This window comes from Emys orbicularis, chromosome 4, assembly GCF_028017835.1.
Source record: "Emys orbicularis isolate rEmyOrb1 chromosome 4, rEmyOrb1.hap1, whole genome shotgun sequence".
In the NCBI taxonomy this organism is placed as follows: domain Eukaryota; kingdom Metazoa; phylum Chordata; order Testudines; family Emydidae; genus Emys; species Emys orbicularis.
In genome coordinates, this window is record NC_088686.1 from 55,700,053 (window position 1) to 55,721,243 (window position 21,191).

Genomic DNA, 21,191 nt, shown 5'->3' on the forward strand with positions numbered 1-21,191 from the left:
ATAGTGTATCTAATGCTTAGACCTTTCTATCCCTAGCCCCTCCAGTGTGTCCTTATCCCTGTCTCCCTGTCACCTCACAGCTACTCATACCCGTCCCAGTCCCCGCCACAAACATACATGTCTTGGTTCCTGATCCCAGCCCCAGCTCCCCCAACTCAGCTCCATGTCCCAATCCCTAACTCAATTCTTGCTCTCTTCATCAGCTCTATCCACTAGTCTCGATCACCCACCACCACCACCCCACATCCCTCTGCATTCTAGTAAGGCTGTATTCCAGTCGTGCCAGCAGGGAAGTATTAATACAGGAGACATTCTCTCTGCTTGCAGTTCATGTTGCCACAGTGGCCCCTGGGCTGCCAGACAAAGCAACTGCAAGGAAGGTCCTTAGCCCCTACAGGTGCAGCCTAGAGCTGGAGAATGCTCCATACAGATGGAGTCTACAGAGAATTTAGCAGTCACAGTAACAGGTACCTACTGAGTATATGTAAACTCAGATTTTTTTAGAGGTTCATAACTTGGCCAGATTTGAGCCCTTTTCACAGGGACAGCAGAAAGCACATCCCTGACACCAGGGTGATCTCCGCTGACAAATTTCAAGTCCTTGTTCCAAAGCATGGAGGTGCTAGAGTTTCTCAAATGATTATAAGAATTTTTTTAAATTGTTAAAACAATGCATTTTTCCCTGAGCTTGTTCTGAGAAACAGTTGATTTGTTTTTGCTGAATTTAAAAATTAATGATAATAATCAGACACCTGGCATGGAAGATCTCTCAACCCAACTCGTTAAAGTTTGACAAAGTTACAAACAACCGAAAACAGGTCTCATAATGGAAAGTATTAGGAAACCTTAACTGCAATAAATGCTACCCCTGCCACCTATAATACAATTAAACTGATTTTTGCAAGAGGACGCGGTAGGTCAAGTAAAGAGAAAGTTTTGGCAAACATGAAGGAGTTCATTTTTTAAAGAATTGCATAGGATTTTAAAAGTACGAGTCTTCCATTAAAGTTAATGGACATTTCATACTTAAAGCCTTGTGCACTCTTTGGAAGGTTGTTTTGCCATTTTTTGAGATAAAATACTTACAGGTTGTAGGCCCATCCACATTGGCAGGGAGATGAGCTGCTGCACCTGACCCCTGATCAAATCCACTTCCTGTTACAAGGTATTAAATAGAGAAGTCAACTTAGAGCATTTAAGATCTGTTTACAGAAATATTAAGAACATAAGAATGGCCATACTGGGTCAGACCAAAGGTCCATCCAGCCCAGTATCCTGTCTAACGACAGGGGCCAATGCCAGGTGTCCCAGAGGGAGTGAACCTAACAGGTAATGATCAAGTGATCTCTCTTCTGACGTCCATCGCCACCCTCTGACAAACAGAGACCAGGGACACCATTCCTTACCCATCCTGGCTAATAGCCATTAATTGGCGTTACATTAGCTATCTTTCAGTCACTGGGTACAGAAGCCAATTTAAAGGACAGGTTACAAACCACAGTTAGTAGTTCCGCAATTTCACATTTGAGTTCTTTCAGAACTCTTGGGTGAATGCCATCTGGTCCCGGTGACTTGTTACAGTTAAGTTTATCAATTAATTCCAAAACCTCCTCTAGTGACACCTCAATCTGGTGACAATTCCTCAGATTTGTCACCTACAAAAGCCGGCTCAGGTTTGGGAATCTCCCTAACATCCTCAGCCATGAAGACCGAAGCAAAGAATTCAAGACTGAAGCAAAGAATTATCTTGCAAGCATATTCCTAACACCTTTATGTCCATAAATATTATTGGCTCTACCCTTCACATAAAAAAAATACACATACTATTCTAGATTTAGAAGATTTCAAACAGATAAGAAAGAGTTGACCTCTACACAATGCCATGCTATCTAACACTAACTTTATTATTTTAGGAATTTTCTGTTTTGGTTTGCTTTCACAAATCCTCTGTCAGTACAAGACACTTAAGGTTTCTATTTAATCCATGAAACCTCTTATCTAACTATTTCAAAGCAGTGTTGCCAACTTAGCGACTTTGACACTAGATTTAGTGACTTTCTGGTTTCCCTAGCAAGAAAATAAGTGTCAAAGTGACCAGTGACAAATCTAGCGACTGCCAATTACAGTGACATTCAGAGAAAGAAGTGACCAAAATCGCTTGGAATGCGATTCTTTCTGAGGACATGCTCAATTGAAATGTAATGACATTGACTTGGTGTGCAACAGAATGTAGTAAGAAGAGCATGGAATGGATTTTAACAACACTATTGAGCTGCAGGTGAATGATTTTGTGACTATACTTGTGTACGTGCGTGTGTAATTCTCTGTTGAATTCTCTGGAAATGTTGTTCGGTGACATTTTTTACTCCTTTTGAGTGCTTCAACAGCTACATCTAGCGACTTTTCAGGGTTTGTCTGGTGACTTCCTGCTATATGGAGTTGGCAATTCAAAGTGAAGATAGGCAAGATCTGACATGACCATCCCAATCACTCCCTCTGCTCAATGACAGTGAATTCTCTCATTTCCTTCCTTCCACTATCCCCTCCACATTTCCTAGTAGCACAAGCCTCTTTTGTCTTCTGACTCCCATTGCTCCACTCACTCCTTCAGACTTTTCCTCAATCTGATGAGAGTGTTTTTTCTCCACTCATAATAGAAGCTTCTTATAGTCTCCCCAAAATCTGAAAGAAATCCACCCTTGACCCAACTTCCTCCTAATGCACCATCTCTAGAATTATTGAATGCTCCATCTACAACTCTGCCCTTGCTCTCCATCCATTTAGTTTTTGTCCTTTCCACTCCACTGAAACTGCTTCACCAAGGTCTCCAATGACCTCTTTCTAGCCAAGTATGAGAGGCTCTACTCTATCCTCGACCTTTCAGACCTCCCCAATTTAGCGTATGCCTTGTTAACCACTATTCTAACTTATCTTGTTCCCTATTCCATGTAAGATTCCAGCCTACATCACCAGTTTGCTCCCAGTTCCAGTCTCCTACCACAAGCACCTTCATAATTCCTTCCATACTGTGCTATGTATATGGAACATCCTCCCCATATTAGTCCATGAATTCCCATCATGTTCTCTTTCACAGCCCTGAAGATCTACTTTTACCATGATGCCTCTGAGAAAAATATTAACTCATAATAGCTACATAGAAGAACAACAGAGACACGTAATATTTATCTTATTTGTTTTCTTACAATATATTTTTACAAAAAAATTAAAACCACCTAGTTATGCACATATCTGGTCAATGTAAACACACTTTTATTACTGTTTCTCTTAACTACTCTCTCCCACACCTTCTGGTCATTACTTCTTAGATCCTGTCTTAATTTTATCGTAAGTTCTTTGGGGGACAAACTATATTTTACTCCATTTCTACAGTACCAAGTGCAATACGTGTAGGCTTGGAATCACTAAATATTTTATCTGTAAACATCAGTAAAAGTTGATTTCGCTGTACACACATAACCCGATCAAAAATAATTTGTATCAATAATTGAAATGTACATATAGGCAAAGTAAGAAAAATGATGCCTGAGAATAATTTAAATTAAACTCTAAGGATATTTACTTTATATTTTGACCTGTGGACCATTTGTGTTTTAACTGTTATAAAGCTTTAACTTTTTGAATCTCAGTGACTATTGTCATTAAATAATTATTGTCTGACCCTCCCCATAATATCCTGCAACTGTGAAGATTTAAGTTGATTAAAAAACTATTAAAAAAATCATTAAAAATAAACATTGATATTATCCATCAACATTAAAAAAAAAAAAAAAAGAATTATATCAAGCTTAACTACAACACTGAATTTGACTGGGGATTTGTAGGTGAAAGCAAAATACAAATAATGAAAGACCATCACCACCATGAATGACGGGGGAGCAATATTTCAAATAATGTGTGTGTGTAGAAAACTTATGCTCCAGAGGAGCCACCCTTTGGACAAAAGCTAGTTCAGCTTCAAATATCCATTGTATGTATAATGCCAATTGCACCAAGTTATGATCTATAGTTTTATACCACTTCCACTAGAAACTAAACACACACTTTTGTGGTTGCTCTTTAAAACAACTATTAGTGCAGCAATACATTAATAACTAGAACTGGTTAGAAAAGTAAAAAAAAATTGCTAAGTCTTTTTTCGGTGTTTCATCAAAATTTCATTTACATGGAAGTTTTCCAACCAGTTCTTTAAAAAGACACAATTATAAAATAAAAGCACATTTCCCAGTATAATATACAGTTATAAATTTAACTGAACTTAGGACTCCAATAACTAATAGTCTTATGCCCTCTTAAGTCTTCTATAGTACACACTCCCTCTCTCAACTTTGAGATAAGACACTGCATGCCCTTCCCCATAGCACGACAGTCAGTAGTTGGAAGGAGGCAGAAGGGAATGGAACAGTACACAAGGGCCACAGCAACTACCACAGCCTTCCCTGCTGCACCCAACTCCTGAGGATAGGAATTTCAATGTATGTCCTATTTAGCAGACTCACCAATTAAATCAATCTAGTTCTCACCTGGAACAGTACAGCCATATGGAAAATATTCAAACATGTTCAGCATAACTTACTAAACTGTTGAAGCAGTGATCAAGGAAGAGCAGAAGGACTGTCTGTTCATGCAGAGACAGTTCACTGTCACTCTCATCTAATGATGCTTCCAATATACATTTGAAAAAGAAAGGAAAGTGCTCTGGCTTCTTTTTGAATGTCTAGGAATAGAAGGGAAAGTTGTATTTTCAATTAGCTCCAGTCAAAACTATTTACTGTCTAACACAAAAAAATTTAAGTAAGTTCTTAACAAAATCCACACATGAAAAACATTGTGGCTGATTCTCTGCCCTACTTTGGTCCCTTTATGCTTCTTACACAGTACAAATAGAGCAGAGACTGGCCATATCTTCCTGTTCCAGAATTCCCATGATGTGCGGGAGTCCCCAGGGGCAGAGCACTGGCTGGCTTTGACACACACTCTACCCAGTTTGTGGCCCAGGTGGTGTGTTGGGGAGGAGGTATGTCAGAATCCTGGCAGGAATACTCCATGTTCTGGTTAGGCTCAGCTAGCAGAGGATCCTGTGGGACTATTACCAGCTGGTACCAATTAGATCAGCCCCCATACCACTCTAACCTGTGTTCAGGCCCAGTCAGAGTATCAGGGAATCAGGTGGATTCTGACTAAAAAAAAAAGTCACAGTTGTTTGGTGGTCAGAGCAATGAGTCTTGCTCTAGCTCCTACCCCACAAAGTCACCATAACAGGGGCACTCAATCATCTCAGCAGAGAAAACAAGGATTGGATAATCACGGGGACCGGTTGCCCCTCCAGAACAAGACTCAAGTACACGGATAGGAAGGTGTGAGGAGGCTTGCACCTGTCACTTCCCATGCAGTACCTGTGCTGATACAGAAGCTGCAGACACCTGGGCAAACGGAGTCACTCATCTAGGCTATTCATCTGGCCTGTTTCACTAACACTAAAGTAATTCCCTTCCTTTTCTCTTGTAAGATCAATATAATGGGCACTATTAAAAAGTAAACTAACACACTACTGACTTTACCGTACTATCACCTGCCTATACATGGAATGTATTGAGGTACAATGAGATTTGTAGTAGTTGTTTGTTTTTTAAAACATTGCACATGGTATATTTTTATATCTAATGGTGATCACTATTTCAGAAGTGCTTAAAAGGTCTATATATTGATATATATATATTTTAAATCAGTAAATCATATTAGGAGGAAAATGTGCCTCTGTTCTAAGGTTTGCATATTATATTTCTGCCTAGATTATATTGCTGACACCTACTTATATATATATATTTAAAAATTAGAGGTTTACTTAAGAAATGGTATTCTGAAGGCGTTACTAATAAGTATATTATACATAAAACATTTTCAGTTTATATAAGCTACAAAAATCTACTCAAAGGTTTCAAACAAGAAACTGACAGAGATAAAATAGTTGTCCTACTTCCAGTGATACATTTCTATATACACAAACGTAATTTCCTCTCAGCATTTTTTTTCCTACTACCAGAAAAAATCCTTCGCCAAATGCCAGACTTTCTGTCAAGTGCCAAAAAAAAAAGAGGAAACATATCTGAAATGCAAAGGCATTACACAGTAGAACAAATGATTTCATATCAAAGGAGAAATCCCTATGAAAAGAAACCTTTCATCTGTCCACTGCTTTTCTCAAAAAAAAAAAAAAAAAAAAAAAAAAACCACAACTGCTCAAAGTACTCTGGCAGACAACCTCAGAAAGCGCACCATTTACTTTTAACATTGTAAGCTCTGCAACCTTCCATCACTTTAAGTGGGCACAGTGTGAAAGCTGCAACTTGTGGATCAAAGTCAATGCAAGCTGTAACTGAAATTGGTTACCTCCCACGCAGGTACATTTTCTCTGAACTTCTCATTCACCATACAGCAGATTGACATTAAATAGGCCTTACTGGACACCTCTGGAGAATAATTCATCCACAGGTAATTTTCGAGGTACTGGCTGTGAAGAGTGAAGAGAGAGAATTTCTCATTAGTTCCCATCACCCACCTAATCTGTCACTTATCTGAAAAAAGCATAATTATCTACAGATTTTTTTTTTAAATCCATCTTTACAACTTGTGAGTAGTTCCTGAAGTTAAATCTAATCTAGGTCATTGCAGCAAAACTTATTGGATAGGCACAGTATATGAAGAGAGATGAATTACTCACTTGGAAGATTGTTGATTAAAGAGTTTTTACATGTACTAGGTGGTCATAATATCATAAGCCTGGACACTATTTCAGGTTGATTTTCCAGTAGAAGAGAATAACTCAATCTACTGCATATGCTAAGCACTTCAGACACTTCCTCTAGTACTCAGATACAAATGCCAGCTTTCCCTCATGAGAGAAAGCACTATGGCAGATCACCACATTTTATAAAATGATTATTAATATACCTATTTTACTTGATAATAGAAAATGACTAAGCATCAGCAAAGATTATACATATAAGTCGTATACAAAGGCAACAAAATGGTGTAGTTCCACAGGGCAAGCAATCTAAAATAATTAACACATTAGACTGAATAAGACCCCAAATCCTAATTTGCTTTCGCAACTGCAGAGCCCACAAAAGCTCCATGAGCTTAGTTTTATTTATTTACAGCAGTTCTACTCCAAAACCATAATACCCGAGCACCACACACAAACATTAATGGATTTAACCTCACAACACCCCCCTGTGAAGCAGGTAAGTATAATTATACTAGTTTTACAGATGGGGAAACAGTCACAGAACAGTTAAGTAATTTTCTCAAGGTCACATAGAATATCAATGGCTGAGTCAGGAATAGTAATCAAGTCTCCTTAGTCCCAAGATTTGGCCTTACTTGCCCCCACCCCCTTTCAAAGATTGCAACTCATCTGTGGTTTGTGTGACAACTGGACTCAGAGGAACTATATTGGGGAAGAAAGGGCATACTCAGTTTTCCTGTAATGTCTTAGCTAGGAGGCTGTTTTTTTCTTCTTTGACTGATAAGCTAAAGCCCTCTACATGGGAAATAACGCTAAAAATAGGTCAGTCAAAAGAGATGAATCAGGGTCACTTCTGACAAAAATAGGCCTCCACTCTTGATGGGAGCCATAATTGGATGCTACAAAACAGGCAACCTCCAATTCCCCTAAATCCTTCACTCCTGAGGGGAGCATACAAGGAAATTCTGCATGGAGGAAGACAGAATATTTGGAAAGTTTCCACAGGCTTTTCCTTTGAGAGGGTATGATATGAGTCCAGAGTAAGTACTTAAATAAACAAAGTCACTAATAGTTACAAAAATTACTCAAATAAAATAAACCACTATAAATTAAACAATAGTGCTCTCAATAATTCTCGCTTTTTACAATCTATGACATCAAATTAAGTAATTTCTTTACAATTAAAAAAACTCCAACTAATATGTTAGAGCGTGGTCTGCAGCTTCACAAATCCATACCTTGCTTATAATTGATAGGTAAACTAAAGCCCTTTATCAAAAAAATAAATAAGTTTTGAAGTATTACAGTTTGAATAAAGGAATGCTGCCTATTTAATTTGCTATTGTTATTAACCACTTTTTCATTCCTATATTTTTAATATTTTGGGTAACTTAACAGGTAAGTAAGTGCTATCAGTATATGCATAACTTTGCTTCCCAAACATTACAAATATTTCATACACACTTATCCATCTGACAACAAACTTCACTTTACCCACGGATATTAGATGAACTATCCCAACAATTTTATAGAACCAAAAAAAAAATTTTTTTTTATATCATAAGGGTATATAGTGCTGCACAAGAGGAGAGCAATGCCTTAGCAGTAACTTCTCTGCCCAAAGACACTTGCATTCTAAGGACAAGGTTGGTGCACCACAATACAGTGCAGAAATGGAGTGGCACATGGCCAGTCTAAAGATAGAGGACTAATCCTGCAAACCCTCGATGGGAGTTCATTGGGAGTTGCACATATGGACAGTTTGCACAATTGGGCCCAGGGTATGGAGAGTGGTCAGCCCTGATAGGTGGAGAAAAAGCCTCACATCACTCTGATTCTCCTGTGAGCTTTGAAGATTCTCTGGTTCTTGCAAAGGTGCTTGCCCAGTCATCCTCAACTGGTAGAATGGTAGCTGATGGAGCTCAAGGATAGGGAAATATGAAATGTGCAAATGAAGATGGAAAAGATTGAGGCTCTATTAGGACATGGAGATGGGGAGAGAGAGACAGAAAAGACACAGGGTTTAGGGAATTAGTGGGGAGTATATACTGACAAGCAATATCAGCACGAAGAACCTCTAACACAACTTAAAGAATGGGAGATTATTGGAAAGATTAAAACAGTGCATACTACAGAATACAGTAAAAGCTGTGTTATCCAGCCCTGTACCAACCAGAAAGCTCTATAAACCGGCATTTATAATCTTCATTGAAAGTCTGGTTTACAGTCCGGTTGGCGCAAGGCGGACAGGCTCCCTACCTGGCTGTGCGTGGCTCCCCGGAAGCGGTGACATGTCCCTGCTGCTCCTCGGTGGAGGAATGGCCACGCAGGGTTTAGAGTGCGGGAGGGGGCTTGGGGCAGGGATGCAAGAGGGGGCTCGGAGTGCCAGATCCAGGGGGCACTCACCGTGGGGCCGAATCTCCTCATGGGCGTCCTGGCTGCTCCTAGGCAGAGGTGCAGCAGAGGGTTCTGCACTCTGCCTCCGCCTGCAGGTGCCACCTCCGCCTGCAGGTGCCACCTCCGCCTGCAGGTGCCACCTCCGCCTGCAGGTGCCACCTCCGCCTGCAGGTGCCACCTCTGCAGCTCCCATTGGTTCCTGGCCAATGAGAGCTGCGGAGCCAGCACTCGGGGCGGGGGCAGCACGCAGAGCTGCCTGCCGCACCTCCGCCTAGGAGCAGCCAGGACAGGTTGCCGCCCGAGGTGAGTGCCCCCGGATCCGGCACCCCAAACCTCCTCCCACACCCAAACTCCCTCCCAGAGCCCGCGCCCCACACTCCCTCCCGCGCCCAAACCCCAGCCCTACACCCCCGCCCGCACCCAAACTCACTCCCTCTTAGTTATCCGGCATTTTTCACTTACCGGCACCCCCAGTTACCCCAACATGCTGGATAAGACAGCTTTTACTGTATTTCTTTACAAGGGTATCCATGCCAACTGGAAATGAAGTAAGAAGCTACTTAATCGTCCTGGTCAAAACCAGAATTGTATTTGATGTTGTCCTCAGATCTTTTCAAATACAAAAGGGAGGAAAGAGGAGAAAATGCCAACATTTAAAAAAATGAACATTTTGTTTCTAAGCTTATCCTACTTTTCCAATAAATGGTCCCATTTGTATACCACACTCCTTCCCTTCATCTCTCGCCAGCAGAAAAAGGGATAAAAAGCTTGTGTTTGACAGAGGTGAAGGGACAATTTAGTCCTGGCCAAGTGCCAGCTCATGCTACCTCCCCAGTAGGTGAGCTAGAGAAATCAAAGCGAAATAAAAGATTAATTTACAATTAATGTTGGCATTTCATACATTTTCTTTTTTTTGTGGTTTATATTTAATCCATTACAGTGAAACTTGAAAACAATAAAGCAGACTTTCTTAATCATTTCTAAATATCAGATTTCCATCTCCTGTCAGGTGAACAAAGTCATGCTACTGTCCTTAAAATGTACCATACCTTACAAATGTTGTACATTAATTATGTGTCTGATCCAAAGACTCCCACTGACTTCCATGGGCTTTGAATCAGAGCCTGTAAGAGGTGTCCACAATTTATCACTATTTGCCGCATACTTGGTACTCCTTTTCAATGCTCTATATTTATTGACATTACAAATTCAGGATCATGAAACAAGACCTTCTAAAAAGTGTTATCCCACATCATATCAAGTTTTCTGCACTAAATTTTCCTATTTGTCTCATTCTGAGCTTTAGCAAGTGTGGATGGACGAAGTATACTACCTTGCAAGCTCCTGTGTCTGACCTTTACTTTCACTGGTTATTATAGAGAGTTAATTTTCATTTCACTCCAAAACTTACCTAAATTCAAGAAGCATTATCTTTCTAATGGCAAACCTAAAAAGGAAAAAAGGACAAGAAGTGAAACAAAAGAAAAACTCTCATGTTTATCTTTAGTCTAGATGACTCAAAAAAAGTGTAAAACTTTTCCTTTACTTCATGATTTTTTAATAAAAAGTTGTACTTTTCTTCTAAAACTTCTGTGCAACTTCTTTCAAATATTGCCTTGCAATGACAGCTAAATGGATCCCAAATTAACTTCAGCACCTATTCTTCAAAGGCAATGGATTAAATTTAAAAGGAATCCCACATGAATTCACTGTAATAAAAATCTACAAATGATAATTTTTAATCCAAATGATTTTGGTTATTTTATAGGTAAAAGGGATTAAAAATAAAGCAACTGTAAATCAAACTCTGATGTCCCGGATTTTAAAATCAGAGATCTCCAGATCCCAAATTTGCTTCCAGGGATGTTAACTTATACGGATTCCATGAGCCTTCAAGGATATCAGTTGCTGCCCCCTTTTCTCTGGATACAGTCATGGAATGTTGTTTTTAACCTTACACAATGCTTTGCCTCATCTTCTTCTCTATTTAACATTAAGGTTCATTAGAATATGTTCAATTGTTTGTGCACATGAAACATTCTCTTTAGCAAACTGTTATTAGTAAACTAGGAATAAGACAACAACCAGAAGAGAAGGTCTCCCTAGCTGTCAGCTTCTTTACATATCTCAAACAGGAATACATTGCAGGGAGATCACAGAGGGTAGGAAGGAGAGATACATCTCCACATTGACTGGGAACTGGGGGTGAGGGGAACGACTCTAAAATTAACCATCACTACAAAGACCACCTTAGGCTACAACAAATCTCATAAAGGGAATAGAGAATGGAACGCAGAGAATGATTTATTCACTAGATCAGACCTTAGTTAGATCATAATTCTAGAAATGTAGCCATAAAGAAAGCTTACATTTAATCTCTGAAATCACATAAATCAGCCAACGGCCATTACTACACGTTTCATTCATTTTCTAACTTTCATATTATTAAAGTACTTTAAATTAGCATGGATACATGTCTCCAACATATTCTAAATAATAAAGGAGCAACATTGTACTGACCTTGATTTGACAATTTCTTTTGTATACACATCTTCAATAACCTATTGCAAATGATATATTAAAAAATTATATTAATAAAGAACTCATCCTTTTGGATGGATTCATTTTTATATTCTAGACATTAAGGTTTCTGAAATCAGAATTGCCATTAACTAGATGTTCTACGTTTAATGACATTTGGTGAGTCCTCAATTATATCAATACTACCTTGCATCCTTATTGCACTTTTCCTCCACAGATCTTAAAGTGCTTTACAAAAGTGGGTAAGGTCTCACAGGAAGTCTTTGGCAGTGCTCAGACTAAACCCAGTTTTGAAACTAACTAATAATTCTGGGTAGCCAATTTGAGACATATTAAAGAGGCCTGATGTTCAGAAAGTATTGTGAAACTGCCCTCAGAAATTCAGACCCCTTTAAGATCTTTCAAGTTGGGCAAACACACACACACACACAAAAAGAGGTATCCAAAACCACTAGAAACTTTTGAAAATCTGGGCCCATGACTTGTATGCTAGACAATACTGTCACCACAGAACTTCATCCAGCAACCACACACTATATTTTTCATTATTTTTGCTTCCTTTAAACCAAGAATTGAGTGGTAGGGCTGTCCCTGCAAAGCACATGGGAGCTGCCTGTAATATTTCATAAATATTATATATTCCATCTGTTTGCCTTTGTTATTGTGCTGTTTATAAGGAGTTAATTCAAAAAGGGGATAGTTGCATGTAGGCAGAAAGAGAGACAACTTCATATGCCCATCTCCATAAACACTTTGTGATTGACAGTGCTAGAGCGATCTGCTGTGATGCGATGGTCAGATCCCACAACTGGGCTTGTGAAACACATTTATTCAGGAACATCACAGCCCTGTAAAGGTTGTGAGGAGTCCAAAAGCCTCAAAGTTTTAAAGACAGACAGGAAGAGGAAAGATGGTAAGGGGGAGAGTGAGGCAGACTGCTGGGGAGGAGACTGAACCCCAGTGCCCAAAGGCAAAGAGGGTCTGGGATAAGTTGCAGTGTACACATACTGCCAGTGTCAAGCAATCAGTTTCATAGACCTGGTGCTTCCGTAAATGTCAGAAAATGCTAGTCAAGTTTACAAAGAGAATCTAAAATATTAGGTCTCCTGAGCACGTATTCCTAAATTTACTTGTATAACGCTAATAATACAAATATTGATACCTATTTCTTATATAATGCTTTTCATTGGTGGATCTCAAAGTTTCACAATCTTTTAATGCATTTATCCCCTCAACATCGTTGGGAAGTAGGAAGGCATTTTAAGGATGGGGAACTGAAGCACAGAGACTAAGTAACTTGGAAGTCTACAGCACAGCAGGAAATTGAACCCATGTCTCCCATGTCCTAGGCCAGTGCCCTAAGCACTGGACAATCCTTCCTAGTCTATGCCAGGGATCAGCAACCTTTGGCAGGTTCGGCCGATCGCGGCTCCCATTGGCCTGGAGCAGCGAATCGCGGCCAGTGGGATCCGTGATCGGCCGAACCTGCAGAGGTGGCAGGTAAATAAACCGGCCTGGCCCGCCCCACCAGGGTGCTTACCCTGGCGAGCCGCGTGCCAAAGGTTGCCAATCCCTGGTCTATGTTATCACCACAAAGATGATCTGATGCATCAGAAGACCCAGAACATTAAGGAGTCATCTACTATACAATTATAACAGGCACATGAGCTAATTACAGCTCAGTTTCAATTTATTTATAGTGCAGACAAGATCTTAACTAAAGCCCTAGACACGTTATTGTGGAATCTATTGTAATTAGATCCACTGACTCACCTGTAGTTGTTGGGTACACAAACCAAAGCTGGGTTTGGATTACTCCTGCCAGAATTCTGCGCCACTGTGTAATGCAAAATTTGCGCAGAATTGATGTCCCCACTGATTTTATTTTTCCCCTGCAGAATTTGTGATTTCTACCACCCACTGATAGCCCCAGCCACCCGGGGCTGATAGAAGGAGCATGATTAAATTATGTTAACCTGACAAATAAAATATGCAGAATTTTGCAGACCTTTAAAATATTGTGCACAGAATTTTTATTTTTTGGCATATAATTCCCCCAGGAGTAGTTTTGGATGCTCTATTATGCCTGATCCTGCAAACGTGTACTTAACTTTACACACAAGTAGTCCTACATAAGAAACTAACATTGCTGACAAGAAGAAAACTGCAGCCCTTCAACATGGTGAAGGCAAAGTCTCTTGTCTATTACCTGGATGGAAAAGACGAAGGACTCTTATGTTAGAAATATTATTGGACAGAAGCTGACTTATGTACTTTGATCACATCAGGTGAAGAGCTGGAAGTAATCTTGAGAAAATTATCATGGAAGAAATGGTAGCAAGTCATCATAGTAGGGGACAACCAGTGAGGAGAGAATTAGCTGATGTGTGACAGATCACAGGGTGGTCAGTTGCTGAGCATGCAAAGTTAGCAATGGATCGAGAAGTCTTCAGAAAATTCTACTATTATGTCACCAGCATTCAGATATTTTTGGATTATGGATTTACTAATACTTCCTAATCCTACATAAAGTTAAGCATGTACATTTGCAAGATTGGGGCCTTATTAACATGCAAGTGTATTTATCAATAAAAATCAGAAAGATTAGCATGATAAAAAGTTAACTAGGTTGTTTTGGGAAATTTTTCAAGACAATACCAACAAAATTTAGAATATCAATATTGGTTGCCTAATACCCTACTACTGAATTTTCTGTTTTGTTGTATAGAGAAACCCTCCTACAGTGATGAGCTCCGGGGGGGGGGGGTGAAGAGGAGAGGACGGGGGGGACAACAACATTCTTACATACTACTAGCCAAGAATTTTTTAAACATCCATCACTCTATTACATCCTGTTAATACCAATGCAAGTAATAACCTAAGTTTTTACCTTTGAATCAAAAGGTAATTTTTTCTTCACATGTGGAGCCCAGTACTTATTTGCCAACTGTAAGGAAAAAAAAAAAAAAAAAAGTATTTTCATTAAACATTTGGACAAAATACAAAATCATCTGTAACTACATTGTATCTATTTTATAGTGACCCAAAACCACAACGTTTTTATTCCACATGCTAGCTAAATTTAATCTTCTAACAGATATACCTAATAAAAAGGTGCTATTTAAGTCATGCACTGCTCCGTAGATGATGTGGGAAGGCTCAAGTTGGATGAAAAACTACGGAGCGTGAGGACTGCATGTTTCTCCTAAATCATCTTGATGGTGGGACAGGAAGGGCAGGTGGGCTCCCCACACAGTATGCATTGGTCATGGGCCTCCACCCAAGCAGATATTCTAAGACCTCCTGAGAAATGTCAGAGATTTCAGGATATTCAGAAAGGGCCAAGGAATTTCTGTTGAAGGCCTAGCACCTCCTCACTACTCCCCATCTCCTGATTCAGCAAGGTTAATGAGATATGCTGCCATAGGCTCCATGGTCATCTCTGAGCAAGCTTCATTCTGAATGAAGGAGGGGAGGATCCACTGGACAGAATAGAGCAGGAATTCACATAAAACTGCTTAAAAACACACCTGTTTCATGATACATTCTAATTATGCTGAACCTTCGGCCACAGTTACGATGTTCTGCTTACTTTGTACCATTACAAATTGTTTTCTTACAAGTCCCTCAGGTCAGAGGACCTATTACTTTCTTGGCAGAGACCTTCCTGTTGGGCAGCAGTATATTCCAACACTACCATACAATGAGAACTTGAAAAATCCATTCCCCTACAATAAATAGATAGCTTGCTCTACAAGTTTCATGAACATATGTTGAGTCAAAAACTGCAACTAAAACTTAGATTGACCTAGCTATGTCGTTCAGGGGCACGAAACCATTCACACCCCTGAAAGACATATAGTTAAGCTGACCTACGTCCCGGTGTAGATGCCACTGGGTCAATGGAAGAATTCTGCCTTTCTAGGGGGTGGATTTACAACAGAGATGGAAAAACCCCTTCCGTTGCTGTAGTAAGCATCTACACCACAGCTAGAGTGCTGCCGTTGTAAGGGCTTGTAACATAGACATAGCTTCTGTCGTTGCCTCTCCTTGTGCCATCTCCCTTCATAGGACATGTGCAGGTGTGCTAAGTGTGCATCCCCACAGGCTAGGTCTCGGGAACTACAAAGTAGCAGCAGGGGACAAAAATCATGTGGGGCAGTGGGCATGATAGTGGAGCGGTGACTGTCAGTGTTCACTCAGTCTCTGTTCATCGACTGGGGTTGATGTAATGGGATGGGAGATGGAGGCAGGGATGAGGGCAAGATTTCACGCATCAATGGAGCTTTGTATAGTGATGGCTCATGCTTGGCTTTTGCAGCTGCTCTTGCAGAGGAATTGTTCAGGAGCCCTAGCCGGAGGAGCAATGGGCAGAGGTGGACCTGAGCAGCGTGGACATCCTTCTTAGGAGACATGAACAGTCCTCAGCTTTCTGCCTTCCGCACAACTGGCTGTGAGTAAGCAGTCAGTGCTTTGAATTCCTCATCTGTACTCTCTGTAGTTCTTTTCACAGGCCATGTGCTTCCTTGGTGAGTAGGGGCTCTGTGGGATTAAGGCTGGGAAAGGGACCAGAGTCTGCTGTGCAGAATGATTATTTCGGGTGCCATTGCATGGGGTTTTTTTTAGTTGTAATGTTTCCACTTAAAGAAGAACGAGATTTTAGCCCTTGTAGTTGTAACAATAACCTTCCAAACGTGACCCAAGTGTGAGACAAAGCTGCCGTGCTGAGTCTGCTGACAGACAACTCAGTGCTCCTAGCATCGCCACATATCACGTAATTAAAAAAACCCAAGCCAACCCTCCATTAAATCACTGAACGGCGTGCACTTAAGACGAGGTCAGTCAAGCGTGCCGGTTGGTGGCTGGGACTGCAGGTGAGCGGAGGGAGACAGGCCACACAAGCGTACGAGGGAAGCACGGACGGACGGGATGTCGAACTGCTCAGGCGCTGTACACACCGTGCTCCATGAACCAGAGCAACGCGCTGCCTAGGGACGCCCCCAAAGCCAGGAGCTCAGCGGGATCAGACACTGTAAGGCCAAGGGGCTGACCAGCGCTACACCGGCACGAACGTCTCCAAGGCCAAAACCCCACCCGCCCGGCGGGGTCGCCAGGCGGGTGTCGTTAATCACTGGCCCGGGAGAGCCCAGGGCAGCTAACGGGGCTGACAGCACAGAGCTCCCACCCCGCGGCCGGTCCTCCTCGCCACGGCGCTCGGCCGCAGCACGGGGCGGGGGGCAGATATTCCCCACTCCGGCCCCTCCCCGTCCTCACCTGGGTCACGAACTCCGCGTTGATCTGCGCCACGGTGGGCGCCACTATCTTCTTGGGCTGAAGCGAAGCCGCCGCCATGTCGAAGCGCGTAGGGGGTCCCGGCGCCTCACTCACCCCGTCTCCTCCCGGTAACCAGTCTCGAGGCACGATTGTTCTGTTCCGCCCCCGTCTCGCCCCCGGTCCGACCCCGAATGGACTCTCCCGCCCAGAGCCTCAGCCAGCCCCGCTGAGTTACTCGCCTCACACCTGGCACTTGCCGCTTGGGTCAGAATAGCGGAAGTTTAGGGAGAAAACGGAAGCAGAATTGGCGTCATCATAGAATCTCCAGGGCTAGAGAGGCAGTCCGGCGAGGTCATAGAGATCGAGCGCTCGTTGCTAGAGCGGCAGTTAGTGGGAGACAATGCGTTGGCTGCACCACCTGCTGGGCACTCAGTGTAACTGCAGCAAGATGGTAATACGCGCCCTCCTCCCATACCCTCTACTTTTTTGGGGCCAGGTGAGTCGGCTGGGAGCCTGTGCTGCTGTGGGAGCCAGGAGGGAGTTTGGCAGTGACAGGGCATAGTCCCATTATACAGCACAGCTCAGTCTCCTCCTTGCCCTGTGCCCCTAACCCAGAGATTGGGGGCAGGTGCTGGGGTCGCCCTTTAACCCCATCACACTATTCCAGGGACCAAAAGTATGAGGGGTAAGCAAGCGGAGCCCAGGGAAGAATAGCAGTAAGAGAGACAATGGCAGCTCCTGACCCCGGTGCTGCAAGGGAGAAGGCTCTCTCCCCAACAGTGAGAAGGCAATGCCTAGGGACCAAGAGGCTAGTGCTACCAGTTGTAAAGAGGGAGCAGAGCAGCAGGAGTGAGAGAGCTCAGCTACCCCAAGCCTATTTCCAAACAGAGCAATTTTCATGTATTATTAGTGATTTGTTTTTCTTCCACACCTTCTGCCAATGTAACTCGCACTTGCCTTTGCCTGCAGCACCATCCCACTGAGTGGCTGGATAATGTAAGAGTTTAATGAATCAGCAACGGCAGCCAACTAAGACCCAATGCTTCAATTCACACTTTAGAGGCTCATAGTTATTGCACTATAGGTCCCCAGTTCAAATTCATGTCAGGCCAAACAGTGTCAGTTATACCAGCAGATCTCTGTCAGAGGAAAGACACAGTAATACTACAATATGGAGGAGATTTTACAAGCTCTAATGTCAAGGGGACAAATTCTCATCTCAGTTATGCATGTACAGCTGTGAAGCAGTGCCAAGGAAGTGCTATTCCTGTCGGGTTTTGGAATTGGGTTGGACAGAACAAACTCTCCAGCAGATTGGGAATTCACGGCACAGAATCTGGCCCAGGAACTTCCAACTCTTTGTGGTCAAAGTAAATGTATCTTGTCACGTTTTTAATATATGCTGTACACTATTTTGTGTTAATGGCTGCGGTGTTAAATTTTACATTTTAAAATACATATTTCAATGTGCCAATACTAAATGCAGGTTAAAACCAACTGTGCTGGCATCTTAAAAGGTTGTGACATTAAATTGTATAAGATTTTAAGCCTGTTTCCTGATTTTGCATTTGTAATATGAAGAATATAGAATAATAAGAAATAGATAGTAGCTTGATGTAGAACAGTGGTAAATTCACCTCTAAAATAAATGGGGGGGGGGGGGAGAAACACTTCTACTGATGACACAGGAATTGCGTGTGATCTGAGCAACTTAAACTCATGGTGGAGCTATAACTTTGAATTCCCTGATGGTCTTAAATTAAACTTCAGGTTATTTTTAAAAACCTCATATCACTACATTTATTTAAATTTCAGTCCTACCTATTCATTTTAGATTTTACCATGTACTACTGTACCCCAGAGCCAGAATTATCCTTTAGAAGTGAATTATTTCATTGTCATCTCATTGCGAGTTGCTCCTGTTCCATCATTCATTTAATAAGCCTCATCTCCTATCTCTAAGAGATCTGGAAACATAGCAGGACTCCTAGATGTTATGATAATACACAATAATTATGTAAGATCCCTAAGTTGACTTCAGATGTTCTGTAAAATTTTGTGTCTGGAATATATAGCCAAATATTGAGCCTGATTCACATTGAGTAGAATGTTATGATGTTCTGCACTAGTACATTGTAATCTACCCCAAGTAAAGGACAGAGCAAAGCTGTGCTATTCCAGGAGCAAATTAGGGACTGAACTGCAACTCTGAGGGTCATAAAATGACCCCCTTCCTCTCCCCGGCTCCTTGGAGGCCTTTTTCTGACACAGCTTGCTTCCCTTTCTGGTACTGAGCAGCTTATTGGGGTGGGCCGCCCAGCCCAGGCTCCATCTATTCCCTTCTCTGCCCCTTAGGATTATCAGCCCAGTGGCAGCTCTCCCCCACACTGCTGCCAGCGATAGGGGAAGCCTGCACAAGGAAGTTCTTAATGACATATATATAATGGAACCAATAATTGTTAGATGATATGAGGTTTTTAATGCACATCAAAGTAAAATACTGCTATCAAGAGTGATGTCTAGCTGACAATCACCACAATATAAAACTTTTTCAAGTCCAATATGCAGTAATTGGGTGTCAGACTTAAAGAACTTGGAAAGATACAATGAATTATGGATACAGAGATAGATGAATATAGTGCAATAGTAGATGTATGGGTGGGAATTGGCATGTCTGCCATTTCAGTTACCACAAATACGTGCAGAATATGTATCCCTTGCAAGTGCCTAAACCTCATTAAATGGAAGGCTATTGAGTAAGGTAAGATAAAAGGAAATGCCCACTTTACCCATCACACTGGGTTCCATATTATCCCACACGATTCACCATTACTTAATGTAACATGACAAAATTGTACCAAAGATGTAAAGAAACTGGGAATCTTCCTGTTGGGTAAAAAGGGTCAAGAGTAGTGAAATAATTATATGAACCTGGGAATCCTGCATTCACAGAGTCCTGAAAATGGTTTTTAGCAACTCACTGCAGATCTATGGAACAGAATTTTATAAGACTAACTTGAGGGGGTGTGGGGCATATATTTCCCTTCTCAGTAAACAGATAATACTGTGACATCAAGACATTCTAATGTAAACAATTTATTTTTCAAAAACCACTTAAGATTCATCTGATTTCAGTTCCCTTAAAATAAAGTATGGGAGGTGGGGACAGTAATTCAAAATGTGTATTATGTTTGCCGTGAAGAAACAGAAGCAGACAAAATATTTTCTACATAGCAAGCAGGAGACTTCTGGGATCAGTATTTTTCCACAGCAACAACAACTAAAGGAAGATGTGGGGATGTGGAACCTGCAAACACCAATCCCAGCCAAGTAAACTGCTTTCTGAGTTGTCTAAACATTGGTAATTTTTGTTTCAGTTTTTAAAATACCGTAATCCTTCAGTGGCAGCAACAGAAATCCTTAGTGGTGCCAGAAATATCAACTGTCAGTAAGTGTTGTCCTCCGTGGTATATTACTTACAATAATACAGGATGCTTTCTTGTAATAGGCATGTTTCCATGGTGCACAGTAGACTAATGAAATGTTAAGCTTAGTCAAAAACCAACTAACCACTATGCTCATGTCTTTATATGGTAATTCATCTGGATCCCATTTTTATTTTCACCACAATTCTCAATCTTCTCCTTCAGAAAGAAATGGACAGCGAGTGTCTTTCAAACTGATTTTCACTGAGTTTCAACTTAAGCCATCTATTTAGTATCCTTTACCTGAAGCAAGACAGCAGGGTCCAGGAGACTTGTGCTCTTTAAAGTAGGCTTCTAGCTCTATCTTGTTCACAATTATACATGAGCACAAGTTCTTTGAGGGGCATCCCTCTGAGAAGCTCTTCAGTATAAGGGAACTCCACATGTGATAATATTCAAGAGGACAAGCCCATCACACATGCACACACACTTTTTTTTTAATCTTGGAAGGAAAATGCTTACCAATATGTAGCAGTTTTTAATCAAGAAAGCCCAATAACAGCAAAAAGCTTTTGAAACAGGTACTGAGGGGATGGGGGAAAGGGTTGGAGAAAGAGAATGTTATTTAAATGATATGCAAAGGAGAGGGACATTCTCTTTTAGGAGGGGCAGGGACTCCACAGGGGAATCCTGTCTGTGGAACCTGATGGATAAATGTGCTCAACCAGCTCCAGGTAATCTGAGATCATATGTGGCAGGCATTAGAACTTCTTGAGAAAGGTCACAAG

At 41.4% G+C, this 21,191-nt stretch overlaps 1 protein-coding gene across 1 annotated transcript in view; it reads right to left on the minus strand.

The window, feature by feature from the left end:
* Positions 1-17,218, minus strand: part of AQR (aquarius intron-binding spliceosomal factor) — a 104,735-nt gene extending 87,517 nt beyond the window's left edge. Inside the window, exons 1-7 of the mRNA XM_065402921.1 lie at positions 16,979-17,218; positions 14,595-14,651; positions 11,684-11,724; positions 10,575-10,610; positions 6,409-6,529; positions 4,595-4,735; positions 1,087-1,155 (exon numbers count right to left, since the gene is read on the minus strand). Coding sequence (XP_065258993.1) covers positions 1,087-1,155; positions 4,595-4,735; positions 6,409-6,529; positions 10,575-10,610; positions 11,684-11,724; positions 14,595-14,651; positions 16,979-17,056 — 543 coding nt within the window. The 5' untranslated portion in view covers positions 17,057-17,218. The remainder of the gene's footprint in view (positions 1-1,086; positions 1,156-4,594; positions 4,736-6,408; positions 6,530-10,574; positions 10,611-11,683; positions 11,725-14,594; positions 14,652-16,978) is intronic.
* Positions 17,219-21,191: the final 3,973 nt, after the last annotated feature.